Raw genomic sequence first — 21,561 nt, 5'->3', positions numbered from 1 at the left:
AGGCTTTGTTTCTCTGAACAATTGAGAGTAGTTAAAAGTTGGCTGTATATTGAAAACTCAACTCATGTTTTGAGACTTAGGGTACTTAGGATGAAGGCCATGTTGCATTTTTGGTGGTCACAGGAAATCTGCCACCCAGTCACATTTCCCAGTCACCTTGAAGTGTGCCTGTTTTGTATTTCAGGTACAAATACCAAGGCCAAGAACTCTATGGACGGTGATGGCTTAAATATCATCTTTCTCTGTGAGGTTTAACCTGCAAGGTGAACTTCGGAAGAGAGGCTGCATGAAGGAGGGAGAAGGGAAAATACACTTATTTGTGTGAAAGGGAAGATGAAACAGGAAGGCTGTGGATGCCTCTCCCAGACAGGGAAGCTAACTGGCTCCGACAAGTGAGTTCCTTGCCAGATCCAGCTGGTGAGCATTTTCCGCATCTGAGACTTGTTGCTACCCTGAAGCTAAAGATGTGTCCAAGGATGTGAGAGAGTGGTGGGAACCCCAGATGCGGTGACTGGCTGTGGCTTTGTACGGCAGGTGGAATATTCTGGACTAGCCACCTTCTGGTTCTTGTGAAAACAAGAACCTGTGTCCAGCTTTAGAAGTGTCAGGGCTCATGAGGCAACACACACAGGCCTCTGCAGCCAAAACAAAGGACAAGAGGCTGAAGATGCTAGAGAGCAAGCACTTATTCTGTTTGAAGGCTCTTCAACTAATCTTGCTGCGACCCTTTAAATGTAAAGACCTCAGCATCTTACAGTAGTGAAAGTTGGATTTCGGCTCACTGTCCAGTGTACACCCCTGATTCCTTCTCATGTGTCTTTCTGGATGGGCTTGGGAAAGATCCCCTATGCCAAAACCCTTTCCTGCTGTTGCTCTTCTATCCTAGAGGCCTCAGTGTGATTAAAGACATGGGCATCTTTTCCCAGGCAGGGGAAGATTCGTCTTCCTAAGCCAAGCTTCTGCTTTTCACCTTGCAATGCTATTCGTCCTAAATGCATCCAGCCCGTCCCTTAACCAGCCTTAGTGCTTCTCATCTTGCTGCTGGCTTCTCAGTCTACCCTCTATATAGCAGTAGCCCTGGTGATTTTACTAAAGTACCCCGTAAATTTTAAGCATATGATTTACATGGCACATTGTAAATTGGGTTCCTCTGGCCTCTTTCACCTCCTGTCAATTCTCCTTTTCATTCTTTGGTTCAGCTAAAGAAGATTTCTGTATTTGTACCTCTCTGCAGACCTCACTTGCTGCCTTTCATGTAGTCCCTTCATTCTGTTATGAAACACCCCCTTTTCTGAACAGCTTATCATTTTGTCCCCAATTAGTGGCCTTCCCAGACCCTCTTTGGTCTGAATCATTCTATTTTGCATTTGTCTTCCACCTCTACATCTTTTAGATCTTATCACTTGCTGAGTGATGAAATGACCTGCTTAACCATTTGGCTAGATTCTGAACTGTGGGAAGATGGAGGCTGTAGTTTGCATTTCTCGCTGTAGCTGCAAAGCCTAGCATGCTACCGGGTACACATAGTGGCCATACAACAGACATTTGAATGGGCAAAGGAGTTTGTTGTTGATGAAGAAGTCAAACTCATAGGCTTCTTCCAGCAGTAGGTCCAGGGATGCTCTCAGAACATCCCCAGGAAGCTGGGTTGGCTGCTGGCATAGCCCAATTATGGCAAATATCTGGAAACACCCAGGGAAGGCTCCTAATTGAGACAAAATTGTAGTGGCATCAGAATCCTGGCCAAGAGCTCCTTTCCTAACATGTAGCATCCCCCTTTCCTTTTTGTTAATGGAAGATGCCTTATTCCCAGCTACCGAGTAAGGTGAGATGATTCTCCAGGTGCTGGGCTGTTTCCATCAGAAGCTCCTCTCGGTTGTCCAGAGATGCCTCAGCCTCACGCCGGAAACTGGCCCATCTCTGGAAGTCCTCTTCATTTACAACCTGTGCAACAGGAAGAGGATTATTAGTAACCTTGAGTGGATAAGCAAATGGAGTCCTCCCTTCTTCCTGATGTGCGGGCCTCCTACATGTTTGTTTGACTTAACAGACTTGGGTGCAGAGTTCTCCATAGTGATGTTGTGACTGCATAAATTGATGAAGATTAATCCTTGTGTTCCATGACCACCAAACATCTGCTGAGTCCCTAAGATGCCCAGGGCTCTGGAGAGCAACAACAAAAGCAAGGTCTCAGGGTGCCTCAGATTAAATGCCGGTAGAAGGTGAGATATTTTAGTCAGGCAAGTGATTTAAATGGATAGATCATTTCAAGGAGTAATGTGCAGATAACAAAAAGGATGGACACTATAAAGTCTGTTGGGGTTGTTGCTCTCTATTGGATAGTAAGGTCTTGACAGTTCACATGCAAGGTAAGACTCAAGGAGTCCATGCGGCAGTAGACATGGACAGAGTGTGGACAGCATAGACTGTAGTTAGATGGCTGTTATATAACAAATAGAAGACATAACAATGTGGGAGTAGAATAGTTCCTAGAGAAGTTAAGGCAATGAGTTGGGGGTGTGTGAATATGATCAAAATACATTGTATGAAATTCTCAAGAAATAAGAATATTTTAAAAGGACCCAATCCTATGAGCTATGAGGAAGAACAAGTGCAAAGGCTATGAAACAGCAAAGAACTTGACCCCATTCCTGGCCCATTAATGCATCAGCTGATGGAGGTGGAAAGCAAAGTAGAAGGGTCAGACATGAGGCTGGACAGGAAAACAGTAACCATGTTTTCCACAGTCGCTAGAACACTCCACCAGGCTTGCTGTCAAAAGTACAGAGATGCCGTGGTTGTCTCCCATAGCACTCTTGAACCACCACGTTTACACTTCTGCATTCTCTTCATACATGAATAACTCTTTTATACACACACCAAATATTCATTAAGTCCCTCTATATGGCTCTATAGAGAAAATCAAGGGACGCAGGTCTTGTTTGCTTTGAGGCAGGATCTCATGATGTAGCCTCGGCTGGCTTGGAATTCACAGAGGTCTACCTGCCTCTGCCTCCTGGGTGCTAGGATTAAAGGAGTGCTCCACCAAGCCTGACCACAGGTAAGTCTTTGGCATTTGAGAAATGTACAGTCTATAACAGGAGACAAAAAGACACAGACTTATGGGAAACAGACAGTGGTAAGGGCATAATTGTAGTACCTAGAGAATATTATAAGCTTTGTTGCTGTCCTAAAGACACATGAAAAGGTGGTGAGATAGGCACCTAGATAGGTCTGGTTTTAAAGTGAGTACATTTAATCTCTATGTTGTTCTCAGCAACATGAAGCATATGAGCAGTCCAGGGAGTGCGAAGAGGAGAAACTACTTCTGGACACCTTGAAATACATGAGCATCGTGGCATTCCTACTAAATATCGCACACCTCATCAGATGACCTTGCTCTGGAGTTCAAAGCCCCCTGTTTTGTATGATCTGCAAAGTCAAATATCTGAGAGCAAGAGGTGGGTGATCTGTATGGCCATATCTGGGGCGAGGGTAAAGCAATCACTAGTGATGTGGATTGTAGGCAAGAGCAGAACACAGCTGAGAATACCACCATGCCCCTCATCACAGGGATCAGCTGCTTCATAGTTAAACTGATCGGTGCCATTCAGTGAAGACTCAGATTCTCAAGAGAAACCGGAAAGTTAGATCTTTTTTTCATATGAGATAAGCATGCACACACACACACACACACACACACACACACACACCAAAAAATCTTTTCAAATTTCAGTTCAGACAATTAATTCAAAAATGAAAAGGCTACTCTGAAGACAGAATTATATTTATAAAAGGGTGGATATGATCAAGATATACTGAGTGCATGTGGTAAAATTTCAAAGAATAAATAAATATAATTAAATATAATAACATAAATAAATAATTTTATGAGTTGTCTGTTACCTCTCACACATACAATAAAAATAGAGAATAGTTAAAGCCACAGATATGTAGTTTTCATGCTTGGATTTATGCCTCAGTAAAATCATAGATTTTTGGTGATGAGTCAGAATACCTAAATTTAGCTAAGAGTGATGCAGAACCATAACCCCAGTGATTTAGGATGATGAGGCATGGCATCACAAGTTCAAGGCTTGTCTGGGAAACTCAGTGAGAGCCCATTTCAAAGACTTATTAAGAATGCTAACACCGGAAAAAAAATCTAGCCGGGCGTTGGTGGCATATACCTTTAATCCCAGCACTCGGGAGGAAGAGGCAGGCGGATCTCTGTGAGTTCAAGGCCAGTCTGGTCTACAGAGCAAGTTCCAGCATGGTCTCCAAAACAATATAGAGAAACCCTGTCTCGAAAAACAAAAAACAAACAAACAAACAAACAAACAAACAAACAAAAGAATGCCAACACTTGACACCAAGCAAAGGATGGAGATATGCTCTAGCGTTTGAGGCTTAGCATGGTCCTAGAGTCAATAGCTAAGAACAAAGAATAATCTTGCAACTATTAACAAAACAAACCAGTGATCTTCTGTAAAGAAAAAAAAACAGAAACAACAGGGGAGATGGCTCAGTCAGTAAAGTGCTTGCCACATAAGCATGAGGACCTGCTTGTAATCCCAGCACTGGGAAGGCAGAGACAGGAAGAAGATTTCTGGAACTTTCTGGCCATTTAGGTTCAGTGAAAGACTATGTCTCAACAACAACAACAACAAAAACAAGGCAGAGAGTGATTGAGGAAAACACTGATATTGACCTCTGGCCTACACACACCCCCACACCCCCACACACACATGCACACTCACACTCACATGCACACCCCCCCACACACATACCCAGGATGGGGTGAAGGCCATTCAACCATTGTTGACGGTAATTTATCCTCACCTTCTTAGCAATGCACAGGGTTCGAAGGCCATCTCTTGCGTACAAGTCCAGATGCTTTTGGGTCCGGGCTTGGATTCTTCTCAGCTTCTTTTCCACATCAATATCATTCACTGTCAAAGAGTTATTGTTTCCCATGAAGCCATGGGCAAATGGTCAAGGAGCTTTGCCCACAACTCCCCAGAATCTCCCCAGGCCACCCCCACCAGCTTTAAAGGAGGAGTCGCCTTTCCAGCCCTCCCTTGGTACATGCAAGAGGTGCTGTGATGACAGGCTGCCCTGGAAAATGATAATTTTAAGAGATCCCACACTGTCTGCTCCTTATAGCTTTTCTTCAAAAGCCTGGCTGGGAAAAGTGCTGCTTAAGGGAGGGAGGTAATCGAAGTAATTGTACAGATACATCTACTTACAAGAGAACTGCCTGGAGAGTTAATACAAAGCTATCCTCAGGTGGAGGGTCAGGGGCTAGGAATTTCAGTCTTGCTTATTACCCAAGGTATGTTTTCAGTTGCCAGCCCTGCCTAAAGAGCCAACCAACTTTGCAAACTGTTCTCTGGAAACTTAGACAATCCATCATCATCTCTGTCATTTACTTTGGTCCTTGTCAAGCCCAGTCTCAAGACAGCTGCAAACCTGGATCTCATTAGCAGAGTTCTTCAGCACACTGGGTTTGCTGACTTAGGTTTTCTCTCAGTATGAGGGATGGTGTTAGAAAAAAAAAAAGCTTTTGCATTTTCTGTAACTTTAGTGTGAAAAATACCTCAATATCTGGTTCAAAATCCCCGTGACAAAGCTCCACATAGCATATTTCTTTGTGAAGTCATTTGTTTTTTTCTCTATTAGACAGTTAGAATATTTTAGGGCTGGGCTGGCTCAGGAGGGACAGAACCGTTGATAGTGTCACTTTCTTTATCTAAGCGGTAGCAGGCATCACTCATCTATCCTAGTGCCCTGTAAATCGGAGCAGTGGAACCTTCAGAAATTATTTACCAGTGTTGGTCAGGGGTTCTAGAGAGATCCTTAGTAGAGAATAGAATTTGAACACCTCACCCATTCCTTTGTACAATGCAAAGGTAAAAATGTAATTCCTTATAGTGATCTCACTAAGTATAAGGAAGGCCAGTCAGTCTATTTCATACAATACAAACATCCTTTCAAATATTTTCTCATTGTTCAAAATATCTAAGCATGGTCTTCATGTATGCAATGCCCAACTGAACACTATTTACACTATTTTGTCTTAAAAATAGCATTTTTGAAGCTCATCTCTTGTGAGCCCATGGGTTCCCTCCCCACCACCAGGTTGCCAGGAACCTCAGAGTCCGTCTGAATACTCAAACATCCCAAGTAAACTAAACTTGATGCTATTTCTCCCCTCCCTTTCAAAGTTTTGCCTTTTTTTAAAACACAGTAACACTGACTGTGCTTTTTATTGGCAGTGTCTCCAACCCATTTCTTTTTTTGCAATCAGGTGAAGAACGAGTAAACAAATGTCTCCAGGGTAGCATGTCTGTGTTACCCAGAGACAGAGTGCTATGGCTTTCTCCACTCAGAAGCACTGAATTCACTTGTCTGCCAGAGTCTAGGGATGAAGGGAACTAATTAGCTCCCTTCTCATTCTAAATACTAATCAGTCCCCATGAACCTCTTGGCTGTGATCCACAGCTGATAATGCAGGAGGCTCTGGGCTGCCTGGGCAATTCTGAAGCTTGGCTGGGATCTACTATCCTGGGAGAATCATAACCCTATCACTGTCTTCTCCTTGTTAGCAATCAGGATGCGGCTGCACATGAATTCAGGCTTCTCCGAAATTGGACACTGACACATAGGAACTTTGGAACATTTTTCTGGCTCTATGCAAGCTTATGAAAATCTATCTTGGTGTGGGTGGAGGGGCACTGGGGAAAATGATAATAAAGAGGGGCACTTGAGGGACCACGGTGTGCTCTAGGGCTGTTTAGGTAGAAAGAAACGATGTGGATCTGGAAAATGGCTATTATAATGAGTGTGGAAATCTGGAACCTGGGAAAAGTGAAGGAAAAATGGTTTCTCCTAGAGAAGACTTTGAAACATCTTGAATGTACTAATGCACACCCCAATTCTCTAGGTCAAGGTGATGGAAAATTCAGTGTGTTCTAAGGACCTTGTTTTGAGAGCATCTCATGGCCTTGGCATCCTGTTAGGACATGCTGGAGTAAGTGACTTGTAACATCAGTTTCTCATCACCACTCCACACTGCCGCTGGGACTATAGCACCTGTGTTCCTGGGCCTCTTAAGGTGAACTCACCACAGGCTGGATCTTCTAGCAGGTCCATGATAACTGAGTCTGCACCCTTGGTGTAGACGATGATCTCACCAGTCAGTGGGTGTCTCACCACTACTGACATTCTCTTCCGGACAGAGTCAAATCCCAGTGTGAATAGGAGGTCAAATGTGAGGCAGATGCCCTGGGGTAGACGCACAGTCACCTGCTCCGGTGTCCTAGACACCAGTGTGAAACTGTAGGCACGGGCAGCATGCACAAGAGCTGCCTCATCGGGGCTCTCAGCCTCATAGCAAAGCTCAGGTCCATCTAGGCTGAGAGCTGGGGCCTCCAGCCCCTCCTCCAGAGAAGCCCCTGATTCAGACCCCAGGACGTCACCCTGCTCCCATGTGCTGCTCCTGTAGCCGCCATCAGTAGAACAGTCTCCGCTACATACAGATGCATCGTCTTTCTCATCTGAGTCTGTGGTGGCCATGTTGGGCCCCAGACTCTCTCCTAGATCTGTGTCAGAGGGTGCGGTGGAGGAGAATGATTGGCTGAGGCTCAAAAGCTTCAGCCTCTGGAACAGCTGTTGAATCTTCTCCAAGGATGTCCCCAGAGCCTTGCTGGAGGGTGGAGTGGTAACCTGTGGTTGGTTGAGAAAAGTGTAGCATTATTGTAAGCACCCAGTTTGTCTTACACAGAATCTGAATGTCATCTGAAGTCAGTGGCTTATTTGGGTCTTCTGTGGTCATAGATAAGACCCATGTGTTCCATGAACCTCAGCCTACCCACTCATAGACAGAGGGTGTTAGCTCAGATGATTCCTTCTAGAACTGGAATTCTAGGTATGGCCAGTGTGCATATTCCTGTACTTTCTGAGCATCCTACTCTGGTCATGGTGGAAAGAAACAAAGGAGATTCAAACGAGGCACCCAAGAATACACATCCTCCCTGTTTATTGTATGGTGAGCTGCTTTCTCCTTGTGCCCATCATTACATTTTGTCTTCTCTGAAACTCGATGGGCTACCATCAGCATGGGTGTGGAAAGCAGGCACCCAGATGGTGAATACATTTGCCATCATAGCCCAGTGTCTTGGTAATTGAACTGAGACCCAGTTCTGAGTCTAGGTCCAATCATTAGCTTGGAGCTGAGTGCTTGTGCAAGCCTTCTCATTAGTGTGAAAACTGAAGTTGGATGCTAGCTTTTCCAAAATAGCACCTCTCAAAAATAGTTACTTGTTCAGATAATGCTTCCTGTCTCCTATGTGTCACTGAAAATGCTTGATCAGGAGGTGATGCTTCTGAGTGGTTTGAAATCTGGGCATAATGAGAGTAAGTTATAGTCTAGTGAATCCTGTTTTCTTGGTTTTATAGCCACAAGTTGCACCAAGTCATTATTCTTATCAGTGACTTGTAGGGAGATTGGATAGGTCTGTGGATAACTGAAGACCCTTGTACCCTCAGCAGATTTCATTGTTTAACTTCATATAGATGGCCACATATCTGCATTACTTCTAAGGATAAAACACAACACACAAGCTAATTAACCACCATATAAAAGCAGATGCAGTTGTAATATGATATTATTAGGAACCACAATAGAGCCACATACATGGCAAGACCACATATTAATCACACCTCCTTAGTTATCAAGACCTCAGAGTCCACTTGTTAAGTGCAAAAATATACCACATTATGTTTCAGGGTTGTAAGGATTAGATGATAGATGTAAGCAAAGTGTTTAGCATGGGACCTGGCACACAGCCAAATACTCAATAAACATTTACCAATTATCTGCTTCACAGGTGGATAGGCAAAGGTTGAAAGTCACATCATTCTCTCTCTCTCTCTCTCTCTCTCTCTCTCTTTCTCTCTCTCTCTCTCTCACACACACACAATGTGTAACTTTTCCCATATAATTTATAAAGAGGGAAGCAGACCTGGGAAGAACACATGCCTGATCTGGGTTTCACAGTGATGGACTGATGATACTTTGGTTAGCACTGAAGGGTCATGTCTTCTGGTCATGGTTTTTCTCTTTCCTATTTGCCTTTATACTTTTCTTTCTCCCTCCCACCGTACCCCCAACCACCACTGGTCCTTACCCTCTTTCTTGGCTCAGTGGTTGTGGACACCATGACAGAGTTGCATATGGTTAGGGCAAGGAAGAAGTCAGCAATGGAGGCAGTGGTGGAATGGGAAGGCTTGGCCAGTCTGGTATCTGAGGTCTCCAGCCACAGGGCAGCATCCCTCACCTTGCTCAGGAGGTTTTTATCAGGAGTCACATCTTTTTCCTGGAAGAAAAAAATGTCCGAGTGAGAGCTTTTCCTGAAAGGACTGGAAGGGAGGTCGCTCCCTGCACGTCTAGGGTAAGGATAACTCTGTCTTCCCTGCTGCTGGTTTCCAGAAGCACACTACTCGCTTCCCCTGGACTGATTTCTGTTCATTTCTTATTCTATTCCTCATTGTGAATCAGCTTCGTGGAACCACCAACTGCCAGGCACTGGCATTTCTTTCCATCTAGCATCTCCTCAACATTTGTTCCCTACTCCTCTTGCTTGGATCCTTCAGCCCTCAATTTTGTATTTTTTTGCACTAACTTTATACCAGTATTACTGCATTTCTGATTTTCTTTTCACTCTTCACATGCACATCTACTATGTTCCTAAGACACCACTTTCTTCCTGCAACCTTTGACTTCCAAAAAGATCTCTAGATCGCCACTGTCAACATCACCAACTCCTCATGCATCTACATTCCTTCACACATGCATTTCCAAGTTTTGTTTCCCTAGAGGTCTCTCCATCTATGTCTCTGGTTATACCTGTTAGATTGGGAGTCATCTCCTATCCATTAGACTCCCTCCTAGATCTTAGTGACCACAGAAGTGTCACCTGCACATTAGAGTTTTTCTAACACACAATGAACACTTCTGAACTACAAAAGCAAGTTCCACCCTCGAACTGCCACCAGGTACCAAGCACATAAGGAGAATGAGGGAAGTAGGCCAAGGCACAGCTGAGGTCATTATGGGATGGAAGGTGTTTTTAATCTGGAAAGCCATACTAAATAGTGATGCCAGCTTTGCTTAGCAAAATGCTCCAAAAATCTTTTGCCAAAAAACCTGACTTGTCGGGATAAGCAGAGATGATAAGTGACTTGTTTTCTCCCCCCCTTTTTTTAACTTTATGAGTTGATGTTGATCTGTAACTTCCCAATTTTCACATTTTTTCTCAAGCTTTCCTTTTGATATGTCACCCTAAAACATGGGCTATTGTCTTTTCTGCATTTCAATATTGTGCTTCTAAAAGTAGCTCACATTTATGAAGTGCTTTCTACCTTCCCAAGCCTAGGCCTTTTGTGGGACCACACTAGGCTGTCACAGGTTTATGTGGAGATGAATGTAATCCAGTCTTAACTGAAGCCCAGAGATGTAGGCTGATGTGATCACTTGCTCTTAGCAAGACAGGGTGAAACCCAAATCACAGATCAGATCCCTGGTTGTCTCTTAGTCTTGTCTTGAAGGCCTGTTTAGGTGCTAGCCTCACCAGGAAGCTCCCAAGAAGCTGGAATGAGGATGGTGCTACCCTCTGCTGATCTCTTATAACACATCTGTATCTACTGTCCTAGCAGTAGTCACTGGTGTTCCACTTGCTCCTTCTTTAGGCTGTAAATCCCCAAATCCAGGGACCACCGTCCTGTAAGATTTTTATATCCCCACCACTGAACAGATGTTAACTCATGTTGAAAGATCAGCTGGCCAAATAAATGAAAGGCTATTCTAAAGAGATGCTGACAGTCACCACAGATACAGTCAACAGAGCAGGGAGGAAGCAGGCCCTTCTGTCTGCCGTTGGAGGACATGTCAACTGGCATAACATCTTGGGAAAATCAATTGACTAAGAAATGCACCAACACTCCAGCTTAGCAATTATGCTCTAAAAATTAATACTGTGAAAAGTCTGCCACACATGTATATAAGCACATGATGGCTCAACTATTCAACAACTTCCAACAGCCACTAGAAAGAATGAGGCTGCTCTCTACTGATTTATACATGTGTGCCTGCACATATGAAACAGTCTCCAGGATTAAACTTTTTTTTTTTGACTACCAAAGTTGGGGCTGAGGAAATGGCTCAGTGGTTAAAATGTTTGCTTCAAAAGCACAAAGACTGCTGTTGAGCTCTCTAGCACTCATGTAAATACTGGGTGGTCTTGGCATGCCACCTTTAAGTTCAGCCTTGGAAGATAGACAAGGAATCCCCAGAGTAAGCTGCCTAGCTAGAGTCATCATATGGGCAAGCCCTGTGTTTGATTGACAGATCCTACTACAATTGGTAAGGTGAAGGAGTGATAGAAGATGATTTCTGAAACTGATCTTGGGTCTTCACATGGGCATGTGATGGAGGAATGTTCTTCTATATACATGTTTCTCTTATTGGTTGATGAACAAAACACTGATTGTCTAGTAGCCAGGCGTGAAGTATTGGCAGGGCTACTAGACTAGGAGGATTCTGGGGAGAGGACACAGAAAGGAGCCACCAAAGAGAGCTGCCATGCAGCTATGGGAAGACAGAATGCCAGCATTCTCCAGTAACATAATGCCATGTAGAAATACATAGATTAGTAGTTATGGGTTAGTAATTAAGAGAGAGTTAGCCAGTAAGAAGCCTAAGCCATTGGTCAAACAGTTTATAATTGCTATAAGTCTCTGTGTGTTTGTTTGAGGCTAAATAGCTATGGGACCAGGCAAGAAAGAAACTCTGTCTACAGGTATGAGCATACACACAGAGAAACATATGTATGCACAGTCATGTGGACACACATGTGCCCACACATGTACACCTACCTATGCACACACATGACAACAGAAAACATTCAAAGTCCAAAAGTCCTCTGGTCAAAGCATCATCGTGTGTGTGTGTGTGTGTGTGCATGTGCGTTTTACATGGAGGCTTCGGTATAGGCAGTCTCCCCTAGAAAGGCTGCATAGGCCTTTGGGGAGAGATGGAGGACAGCACCAGGTGGCCTTTGATCCCTTTTTAATAACTAACCATATGTTGGTTTTAATAGCATGCAAACAGGACTTTCTGGTTGCTGGGGAACTGAAAGCTGAATTATTTTCTTCAAGGCAGTGATGTATTTGTCCCAGGGTTTCAGTCTTGATGATATTTAGTTTGGATGAAGAACCAGGAAAGCCCAAATGCTCACGCAGGTTGTTAAAGCCAGCTATGCAAGTCTAAGGAGAATTTGCTGTGGCTGCCCAAGAAGGAAATTCTGACAGTTCTCGACCTTCCATTTGGGTTCCTGAGGGCTAAGGACAATTCTGCCCTGTGTGGTCACATTGCTTGCAGAAAGTGTATGTGTCAGCCTGATGAAATCAGCTCTCTTATCTAACCTCACAGAGGCAGCAGGCATATGCTGGCTGCCCTGACAATCTGCAGAAGAGTTGAGTGTTTCACCGAGGAATCATTAAGAAAGAAGCTTCCCTAGGTGCCTCCTTCAGTTGTGTCTCCTGCATTCTCTCTGGAGGTGGAGGAGCCTGGAAGGGCCCAGTGCAGCTCCACCCCATGACTGAGAAGGTGTTCCTTGGTTTGATGACTTCAGAAAACATTGTGCTGGTGTCTCTTAGATTCTGCTTAAATCTTGGCTGCTTTCACAGCAGGGCAAAAGGCATTTTATTTTCCATCTGTCAGTGCTATTAAACATTGGCTGGGGATGTGCCAATTTCATAAGTATATTACCCACCTTAAAACCATAGTTTTACAGCAGGCAATTAGGAGATAATCACTGATGCTGCCTTGTATTTGGAAGCTAAAGAAAAAACAAACTACCCAGTTTTGGTTGTTGCTATTACGATTGATTCTTGTTTTATTTTTGGTTTGAACCCAAGGGACAGGTAAACTAATAGCTGGCCTCTTGAGAAGTTGGTACACTGCTGCCAAGTGCTGGTATCTTGGGAGTTTCTGAGGCAAGTCCTGATTCAGTTTCAAAGAGAAAACAGACAAGGGGGTGGTTCCTAGATATGCATCTGCCAGGCTAAATACTGGAGAGGCAGGTGGAGGGAGGCACCAAGACAGGCAGAAAAGACTCCCAAGTTAAGCAAGTCTCCATCCTCAACAAATGGATGGAGGTAGAGAACTTCCTGGTCTCTAGGGTGATCTTTTAGAACCTGACTATAGGTGCTGGGAACTGAACCTGGGTCCTGTATGTAGGAAGTAAGTGACCTTAACCATAGAACCATCTCTCCAACTCTAGTGAGCAACTTTTGAGACATACAAATATTCCCTTCAGCCAAGGCATCAGGTGCTTGTCTGAGTCACATGATTTTAGTGGGAAAGTAGGGGATGTCAGTAGTCTATCCAGAGAGATTCTTAGTCTTGCCTGCATCTAGAGTCACTAGAAGTGAAAATTATAATGTTCACATTCCTAGACAAGATGTATTAGACCCTCAAGGTAGAAAGTTCATTATTTTATAAAAACATGTTTTTTGATACATGATATCTAATAAGAAAACAGCTTTTCTTTATACAGGTCACTTAAAATGTATACTAGTATGTCTTCCTACTATATATGATGAACCAGAATTGTCCTTATTTTAATGAAGGGGTGAATATGACTCTAGTTCATTCAACTTGCTGATTGTGAACTCATAAACTCATTTGTAGTGGGGCTGAGATGGAGACCTGAGGCTGGAGACCCAGGTGTGCTTGATTTATAACTAGAAGGAATCTTGAGGTGAGCAAAACATTGTGTTATTTGATTTTGGGAACATCCTGGTAAGAATTTTATGTATTTTCAGGTGATACAATTATGTTAATATGGTGGTTTACTAATTCCAGATTCTTGACTATTTGGTGGCACTATTAGTTGTTCATAAAAAGAACACATCACTGTCTTTACTATCCATGCCATAGGCAGTGAGTCTTAATTCATTTACCACTTTCTTTATTGCTCTGTGATGAACTTAAAACTTGCTTTAGAAACTGCTAGCCAGTGCAGAACACTGACCATATAGTCAAGGTCCTGGATACAGTTTGGCGTTACTATATCCCACCCACTGCCATCAGTTGAGGGCCCGCCATCAAATTTATGCTCACTAGAAGGGCTTTTTGGAATCCAGGAATTTGAGATCATGGACAGAATAAGTTAAGATGAAACTTTATAAAAAGGAATCTATACTGCCTGGTTCTGGATCCTGTGATTTGTGAGGCTAAGCAAGGGGCAGGGAATCGTCATGTTGCCTACTTCAATGCTGCCAAAAAGTTTCTAAATTTCCCTCCTTGGGTCCTTGGCAGTAGGGGCACTTATTATTAGGCAGCAAGATATCTGTCATATCTAGAACTGTGAAATACTAAAAGACATAGAATAGGTCCAAAGAGACTTTTAAGTAACTGAAAAAATATTTATATAACATTTTAGGAGAAGAGCATTCTTTTCAGTGTGTAGAATTAAAGAAGGGAGAAGATATGATAATGTATGCTTCCTACTGTTCTGTTCTTGGATAAAACAAAAAGGAAATAATAAAGTCTATAATTTTCTTACTATGGGCATCTATGGGTCCTTTTTCCTGCATGTTTGTAAGGAGCTCTTCTCCTCAACAAGTTTTCTTGACTTATCCTAGCTCATGTCCCATACTGTGCATCGAGACAATGCCAGAACAGAAACACAGCTTTGCACTCACCCCTAAATTAGAGATGTAGTGACCCAGAACACACACTTAGAGCATCACTTCTTTGTCATGGTTAGAGAAACCCAGATAACAGCACAGAAAATAGTCTTGGTAATTTGTTATGTTAAAAAGAAAAAAACCCAGCCATGTACAATTGATATGCACCATGACTGCAAAAAGTGTTTTACACACACACACACACACACACACACACACACACACACACACACAAACAAACAAACACAGAGGAGTGTTGTGGCAGAAATTAAAATTTCAATAGAAATTGACTTAAAAATCTCATTTTTCTAATAGCATAATAGAACTTTTAGACCCATTTATTGCCTCTGCATAGAGATGGCTGTGCCCCCCTATGGAATTTCCTTTCTTTAATTTGAGAAAAGATTTATTTTATTTTTATTTATATGTACATGTCTCTGCAGGTATCCACAGAAGTTAGGTGCTCAGAGATGTCAGATCCCCTGAATCTGGAGGTGCAGGTGGCTTGTTGAATGTGTTGGGGACAGAACTCTGGTCCTCTAGATGAACAGTAAGCACTCTTAACTGCTTAGTTATCTTTACGGACCCATCCTGTGGCATTTCCTACAATTTTGGATGATGGGTTTCTGAGTACATATAGAGGAAGGAACAGAGCAGGAGTCAGAAGTCTCCGGCTTTTGCCTTGACCTCAAGGAATTGCCGTGCAATTTGGAGGGATGAATTCAGAGTCTTCATTTGCTAAGTGGATATTTAGCATATTTGAAGGAATCAAATATGAAAAGACAAAAGGCAGACCAAACATGAACTCTCACATTGCAACCATGGGACAAACCTAAGGTGAGGAAGCAGCTTGGCAATTTGGATGTAGATAGTCTTCATTTCCCAGCTCTTTAAAATTCCTCTTTAATTACTGCTAAAATATTTTCTTTCACCTTTCTTCAAGTGCACAAAGCCTTAAAGGTTTATCTTTCTTCTTCCTAGTTCATAGAAGTATGGACATAGCAAATATTTCTTGTTTCTTTTAGCTGTGTAATTGGAAAGCGTGCATAATGAGGAGGCTGCTGGCTCTCAGCTATGGCAGTGACCAATGGAAAAGAGTGGGGCTCTGGGAACTGTAGCAGCCTACCTGGTAAGGAATCCTTAACTCAAGCCAATTATCACCATTAGAAAACCCTGGATTAATACAGGGAATTTCCCAATTCTATTTTCAAACAGGAGAAACTAATATTTAAGATAAGAACTCTCAATTTCCAAATGCTGAACCTTTGCAACTAACAAGAATTGTGTATGCTCACAGAACACTGCGCAGGTTCCACATGGTACCAAGGGGGGCATTTTGAGAGCTCCTCACACTTTAAACATCTTTAAAAAAATAATTACAGGGTCTAATGTAGCCCAGGCTGTCCTCAGGCTCACTATGTATTAGGTGCTGGGATTATAGGTGCCTAGCATCCTACTTGGCTTGTGAGGTTCTGGGATGGAATGCAGGTCTCATACATGCTAGGAAAGCACTCTTTCAACCAAGATACACCCACAACCCCCAGCTAACCAGGGTTTATAGAGGCTCTGCTATATCCTAGAATCGTCTCTGTTTTCTTCTTGGCATAATTTGGTTGTGATTTGATGAATAAAGGCAGGGACTTACTATTGAGCTGCTGAAGGCCACTGGAGGCTGTGCGGTCTCCCAGCGTCCCACAGACCTTTGTCGGGAGTGGCTCTGGATAGGAACCCGGGCACTCTGGGACCTTTTCAGAGGCTGGGCACCTCCTTGGCTTCTCATCGTTGCTGAGCCCTGGGTCCATCTAGGTGGGAAGGACAGACATTGGTATTGGGTCCACTCCTCACCATCTGAGTCCAGCTCCTTTGGCATCTCCAATCGCTTGGCTGTAAGAAAGGAATCTTGTCACATCTTGGCTGAACTGTGATTGAGAGAGATGCTAGACTTCAGGGGTTAGGGTAGACCACAGGAAAGGTCTATGGAAAACTAGAGCTGGGCTGCTAAGACTAGAGAAAGTTATATGACCTTGTGCTTGGATTTAATCTGTACCTTTAGTTCCTCAAGTTTTAAGGAAGTATCTGACTCAGGATCATTTTGAAGATTTTAGTAACATAATATGTAAGAGCAACTAGCAAAAATATGTGCTTGTAGTAATAGCTATTATGTTATTAAAGGAAATAAAAAGCTCTTGTGTAAACGATGAATGATCACCATAGCAAAAGGGCTGTCTATAATATCTCCTCCTTTCTATTCGTGTACAGTGTGTGTGTGTGTGTGTGTGTGTGTGTGTGTGTGTGTAGAGAGAGAGAGAGAGAGAGAGAGAGAGAGAGAGAGAGAGAGAGAGTGTGCTAACTCAGTTCTACAGGCTGCCTTGAGACTGTGAAAAATAACAGTCCAGGCATTGTATACCTTTGTATTCTAAATCAAAGCACTGACTTGGTGAAATTGAAGACATTTGTTAAAATGGAAGGCATTTTCTGAATGTGTCAGATTTGACCCTATGCCTAGATTAGAGTCATTCTGACACACCAGGTAACAGGATAAATTCCTAAGCCTTCCATCTTAGCCCATCCATGATGTAAATATACTGTGCTATATGGAGGTATGGCACAACTTGCCAAAATGCTACAGAAACTCTGTAGAGAATCAGGATTGTGTCCTTGTCCTCCTGTCCTCTTAAGAGGGTGAGGTGCTTATCCTTGTCATCCTTGGAGGGCAGGGTGCTTGTGGGTTCTCATACCATTTTCTTGGTGACAATATTCACTGCCCACAATGGTACAACGCCGGAACACCATCTTGTTTTCTGTCAGAGTCCCTGTCTTGTCAGAGAAGATGTATTGGATCTGACCCAGGTCCTCTGTAATGTTGAGGGCTCGACATTGAATGGACAAATCAGTTTCTTCATCATATAGGTCAAGGTCATTATGAAGGAGGTACACTTGTCCAAGCTTCACCAGTTCAATGGACACGTACAAGGAGATCGGGATCAACACCTAAGGGGAGATGGATTCACACTGTGTTAGAAGCCAGCTTGAACCCTGCTCCCAGACCCTCACTGGTGGATAGCAAAGGTGTTTGATAAGAAGGTGAGGACAGCTCACAGCATGAGTTTTCCTGAGAAATTAAAAGTTAGTGACTTCAGGTCTCTCTTGGAATTCCTGGGGGAATATGAAGTGGAGATAAGCCTCTTTGACAGTGTCTGGGGGTAGGCACTCATCACTGTCTGTTTACTGACAGCATGTTGGAGTACCAGAGTTAGCACCAATCTGAGAGACCTCTGAGCTCTCAGATCTCTGGCATTGAGGGTCATAGGCAGCTTTGCAGGAGCTCAGGCCTTTCCTGATTATGTTCACTAGTCTAATGCCAGATATTACCCAGGCCTTGCTCTTTGTTGCCCATCATTCCAGGTCTTGGAAATGGGGGTTATTAGAACAAAACTGACCTTAAAGAACTATTCTAGTGACAATGTATATACAAATCAATATATATGATGTGTTTGTCTTATGAAATAGAGTAAAGGGCATCAGAGAGGACAAAGTCAGACTTGATGGACTTTCACATACATGACCTTTGAACAGAGATTAAAGACATGAGGGTGTGAGGATCACATTGGGACGGGAATTCTGGGCAGTGGGAGGGGTTTGGGTGTTCAGGAGGAGATAGTGAGCAGGCATGACACAGGAAGAATGGAGGAGGAGAGCTGTAGGATATGAGCTTGGCTCAAGGTCTAGATCGTTTAAAGCTGTGCTGGCTTCTGTAAGGATGTTGGGTTTTATTCTGAGAAGCCACAAATTACCAGCAGAGTCTGGGCAGAGAAGATGTGTGCTTTCATTTCCCTTTAAGAAGGATCAAACTGCTATAATGAATTGGAGGTTGAAAATGGTTCATGAGTCAGGAACAGAGTTCTAAAGACATTGGCTGTAGACTATAGATGAGATGTCACCAAACAAAACTGTAGCTTCTGTGTTTATTTATAGAGCCCAAATATTTAAATAAAACATCTCTTAATCTCTTACTACATAGTTTGTATGTCTTCGCTATGTTTTTCTCATCCACTTTGTTCTTTTTCATCTTTGTCTATCAAATGCTAGAACACTAACCTATGAATTTTCTCTATCTCCAACTCTTGGGGCTGGAGAGTCCTTGGTAGCTCTCTGTGCTATTTACTGTCCCTTTGGTCTTGGGTTTTAGGGTTTTTCTTGTTTTGTGTCTGGCAAAGGGACATACACATGGGTGACTTTTGCAGTCTTATTCTTAACCTTTTCCTACAGATATCTGAGGGGTTGTCCTGACATTACCAATATGAATACTTGGTAAATGCTCCAGAAAGCTGTAACTTTCCATCTTATTTTTGTTACTTCTTTCTAGGGCTAACACTTATTTTTTCCACAGCTGTAGAAGTAAGAGAGCTTACCTGGAGCAGGATGATCATTGTGAGGAACATATAGAAGCCTCCAAGGGCAAGGGAAAGGAAGTTCCCTTCAGCATCTGGCACATCAAAGGGAGGGTGCTCTTTAAAGGTCCCATTCCAGATACTGTGACCTGAGGAGAAGCAAAACTAGGCATGAGACTAAGTCATTACTTGTTCCTAAATTGGCCAGGTACCTATAACCTGTTCCTGGACATGGATGGTTATATGAAGATCCCATTCTTTTTGTTTTTCGAGACAAGGTTTCTCTGTATTGTTTTGGAGGCTGTCCTGGAACTCACTCTGTAGACCAGGCTAGCCTCACACTCATAGATATCCACCTGCCTCTGCCTCCCTAGTGCTGGGATTAAAGGCGTGTGCCACCAACGCTGATCCCATTCTTATTCCCTATGACACACGGCTCTCTTCCCTCTCTTTTCCTTTTGAATGGCAGCAATCCTTCATGTATCCAACCCTTCACTATTCAAGCCCTTGATGAAATGATGGATACTAAGTCCGTTTTTATTGGATAGATTAGTATGAAGATTACCTACATTTTGATGGAGTCTTATCACATGGGGTTGGGAAGATAATGGAACATGTGCTTTTCAGTTTTTTAAGAAGTGTGTGATTGGGCAGTCCTACTCATCCCTACCTAATTATCTATCTCTTCCCACTCTTCCCTCTTATACCCAATAAATCATTCGTTGTACCAGTCTTGGCTTTTGTTCTTGAATAGTTGCTACCAATAAAAGGACTCTGACCTTAAAAGGACCCTAATGGGATGGGTTGCTATGGGAGTCCACAGAACTCACACCAATATACACGGAGCTCTTTGTTTCCTTATTTGCTAAAGGGGTGACAACATCCATTATCACAGGATTATGCAAGATGAGATGCATGCAGAACCTGCTACAAATCTGTCTGAATATGAGTGTCCTTGCCTGTTAATTAGTGATAGCTATCCTATAGGGTTATTATGAAACTAGAATAACCCATTGTGTAGAATTCTGTGAAGACTATTTTTCTGTCAGCTTTAATACAAGGAAGTGGGAACTTCAAGCCTTATCAGATTGACCTGAGGACAAATTTGTGATGCATTTTCTTGATTGATGTGGGAGGGACCAGCTTACTGAGGTGATGCCACCCCTGGGTAGGTAGTCCTGGATGGTACAAGAAAACAGTTGAGCAAGTCTTGAGGAAGAAGTCAGTAAGCATCACTCCTGCATAACTTCTGCTTCAGTTCCTACCTCTATATTCCTCAATGACAAATGTGATGTGGAGCAAACCCTAGCTAAAACAAGTGCTCTCTCAGCTTTAGGGCAAGAACTGTAGAGATTAAGAGCCATAAGGTGACATCCTACCCAAAGGTCCCCTCCCCCGAGGTTGGTCCAAATTCTTCACAGTCACTTCAGAGGAAAGGAGCATTACAGATGTGGCATAATTGAATGGTGACAGTATAGAGCAGAAGACACGCACAGAGAAGGGGCCCCTGCAGTAAGATGAGAAAACAGAGAGGCTACAAGGTGAACAAGAAGTCTCCAGGGTCCTGCAGCCTGGGAGTATGCTTGTGTGTGTGTGTGTGTGTGTATGTGTGTGTGTGTGTGTGTGTGTGTGTGTAGGAGGGCATAATGGGCACAGCAAGAAAACACACCTTGTTATAAAACCCGAGGGAACATTTGGTAAGGAGACCTGGAATCATACTTGTTGTGGGAGGACTTTCTCCTTTTCAAAGGCCCTGTTCTAATGACGGACCAGAGTCCTGTTTCATAAAAGTTGCTATTTGCTATAGAGAATTTGCCTGCCTTCTTCATTGATAGTCTTCCTTCATCATTTTTGAGAACTTGTAAAGCCAACCCTGGGGCCTTATCTATGTGTGGCCATGTATTCATTAACTTTTTTTGGGGGGTCTGGAGACATAGTGATCTCAAATAAACTTTCAATGCTGCCATATCAGAAACATCTACTCAACATGGAGGCATAGTTTCTGTAGTCATGTGGGCAGGGGTGGGGGTGGCTGCGTCCTTGCTGTGTTTTCCTCTAGCTTCCTGTATGTGCTGCCTTTCCAGCTGTGAGCCACCTACTCACACACAACTGGTAGACTCACCTTCAAGGTACATTAAGTATATACACCTGGCCAAGTGCCAGGGTCCTTACCACACTGACATGCTAGATCTTTCCCTTTGCCTTTTAGACATCATCTGCTTAAATAGAGTGATGGTTATGAGTTCAGAATAAGGCCGATAGCAAACATCATTGCTGTTTTTTGGGTCAGGGTCACTGGGGTGTCTGGGCTTGTGATTTTTTTCTTCTTAATCATTCCTGATTCTCTATGGGGCCTCATTAAGCATTCTGTGAGACATCCATAGGTTAAAGATGATGGCAAGAATGGGTAAGA

The 21,561-nt window shown here is 43.1% G+C and overlaps 1 protein-coding gene across 4 annotated transcripts in view; it reads right to left on the bottom strand.

Annotated features, from left to right (window-relative positions):
* Positions 1-21,561, bottom strand: part of Atp10b (ATPase phospholipid transporting 10B (putative)) — a 309,498-nt gene that overhangs the window by 31,712 nt on the left and 256,225 nt on the right. For all 4 annotated transcript variants that reach the window (XM_021228299.2, XM_040748470.1, XM_040748471.1 and 1 more), the window contains 7 exons: positions 19,170-19,297; positions 17,496-17,748; positions 16,403-16,641; positions 9,192-9,380; positions 7,128-7,728; positions 4,843-4,952; positions 1,818-1,944 (listed from right to left, as the gene is read on the bottom strand). In XM_021228299.2, the coding sequence (XP_021083958.1) occupies positions 1,818-1,944; positions 4,843-4,952; positions 7,128-7,728; positions 9,192-9,380; positions 16,403-16,641; positions 17,496-17,748; positions 19,170-19,297 (1,647 nt within the window). The remainder of the gene's footprint in view (positions 1-1,817; positions 1,945-4,842; positions 4,953-7,127; positions 7,729-9,191; positions 9,381-16,402; positions 16,642-17,495; positions 17,749-19,169; positions 19,298-21,561) is intronic.

This window comes from Mesocricetus auratus, unplaced genomic scaffold (genome assembly GCF_017639785.1).
Source record: "Mesocricetus auratus isolate SY011 unplaced genomic scaffold, BCM_Maur_2.0 Super-Scaffold_100007, whole genome shotgun sequence".
Classification (NCBI taxonomy): domain Eukaryota; kingdom Metazoa; phylum Chordata; class Mammalia; order Rodentia; family Cricetidae; genus Mesocricetus; species Mesocricetus auratus.
Note: the sequence above shows the minus strand (reverse complement) of the source record. Positions and strands in the feature narration are given on the sequence as shown.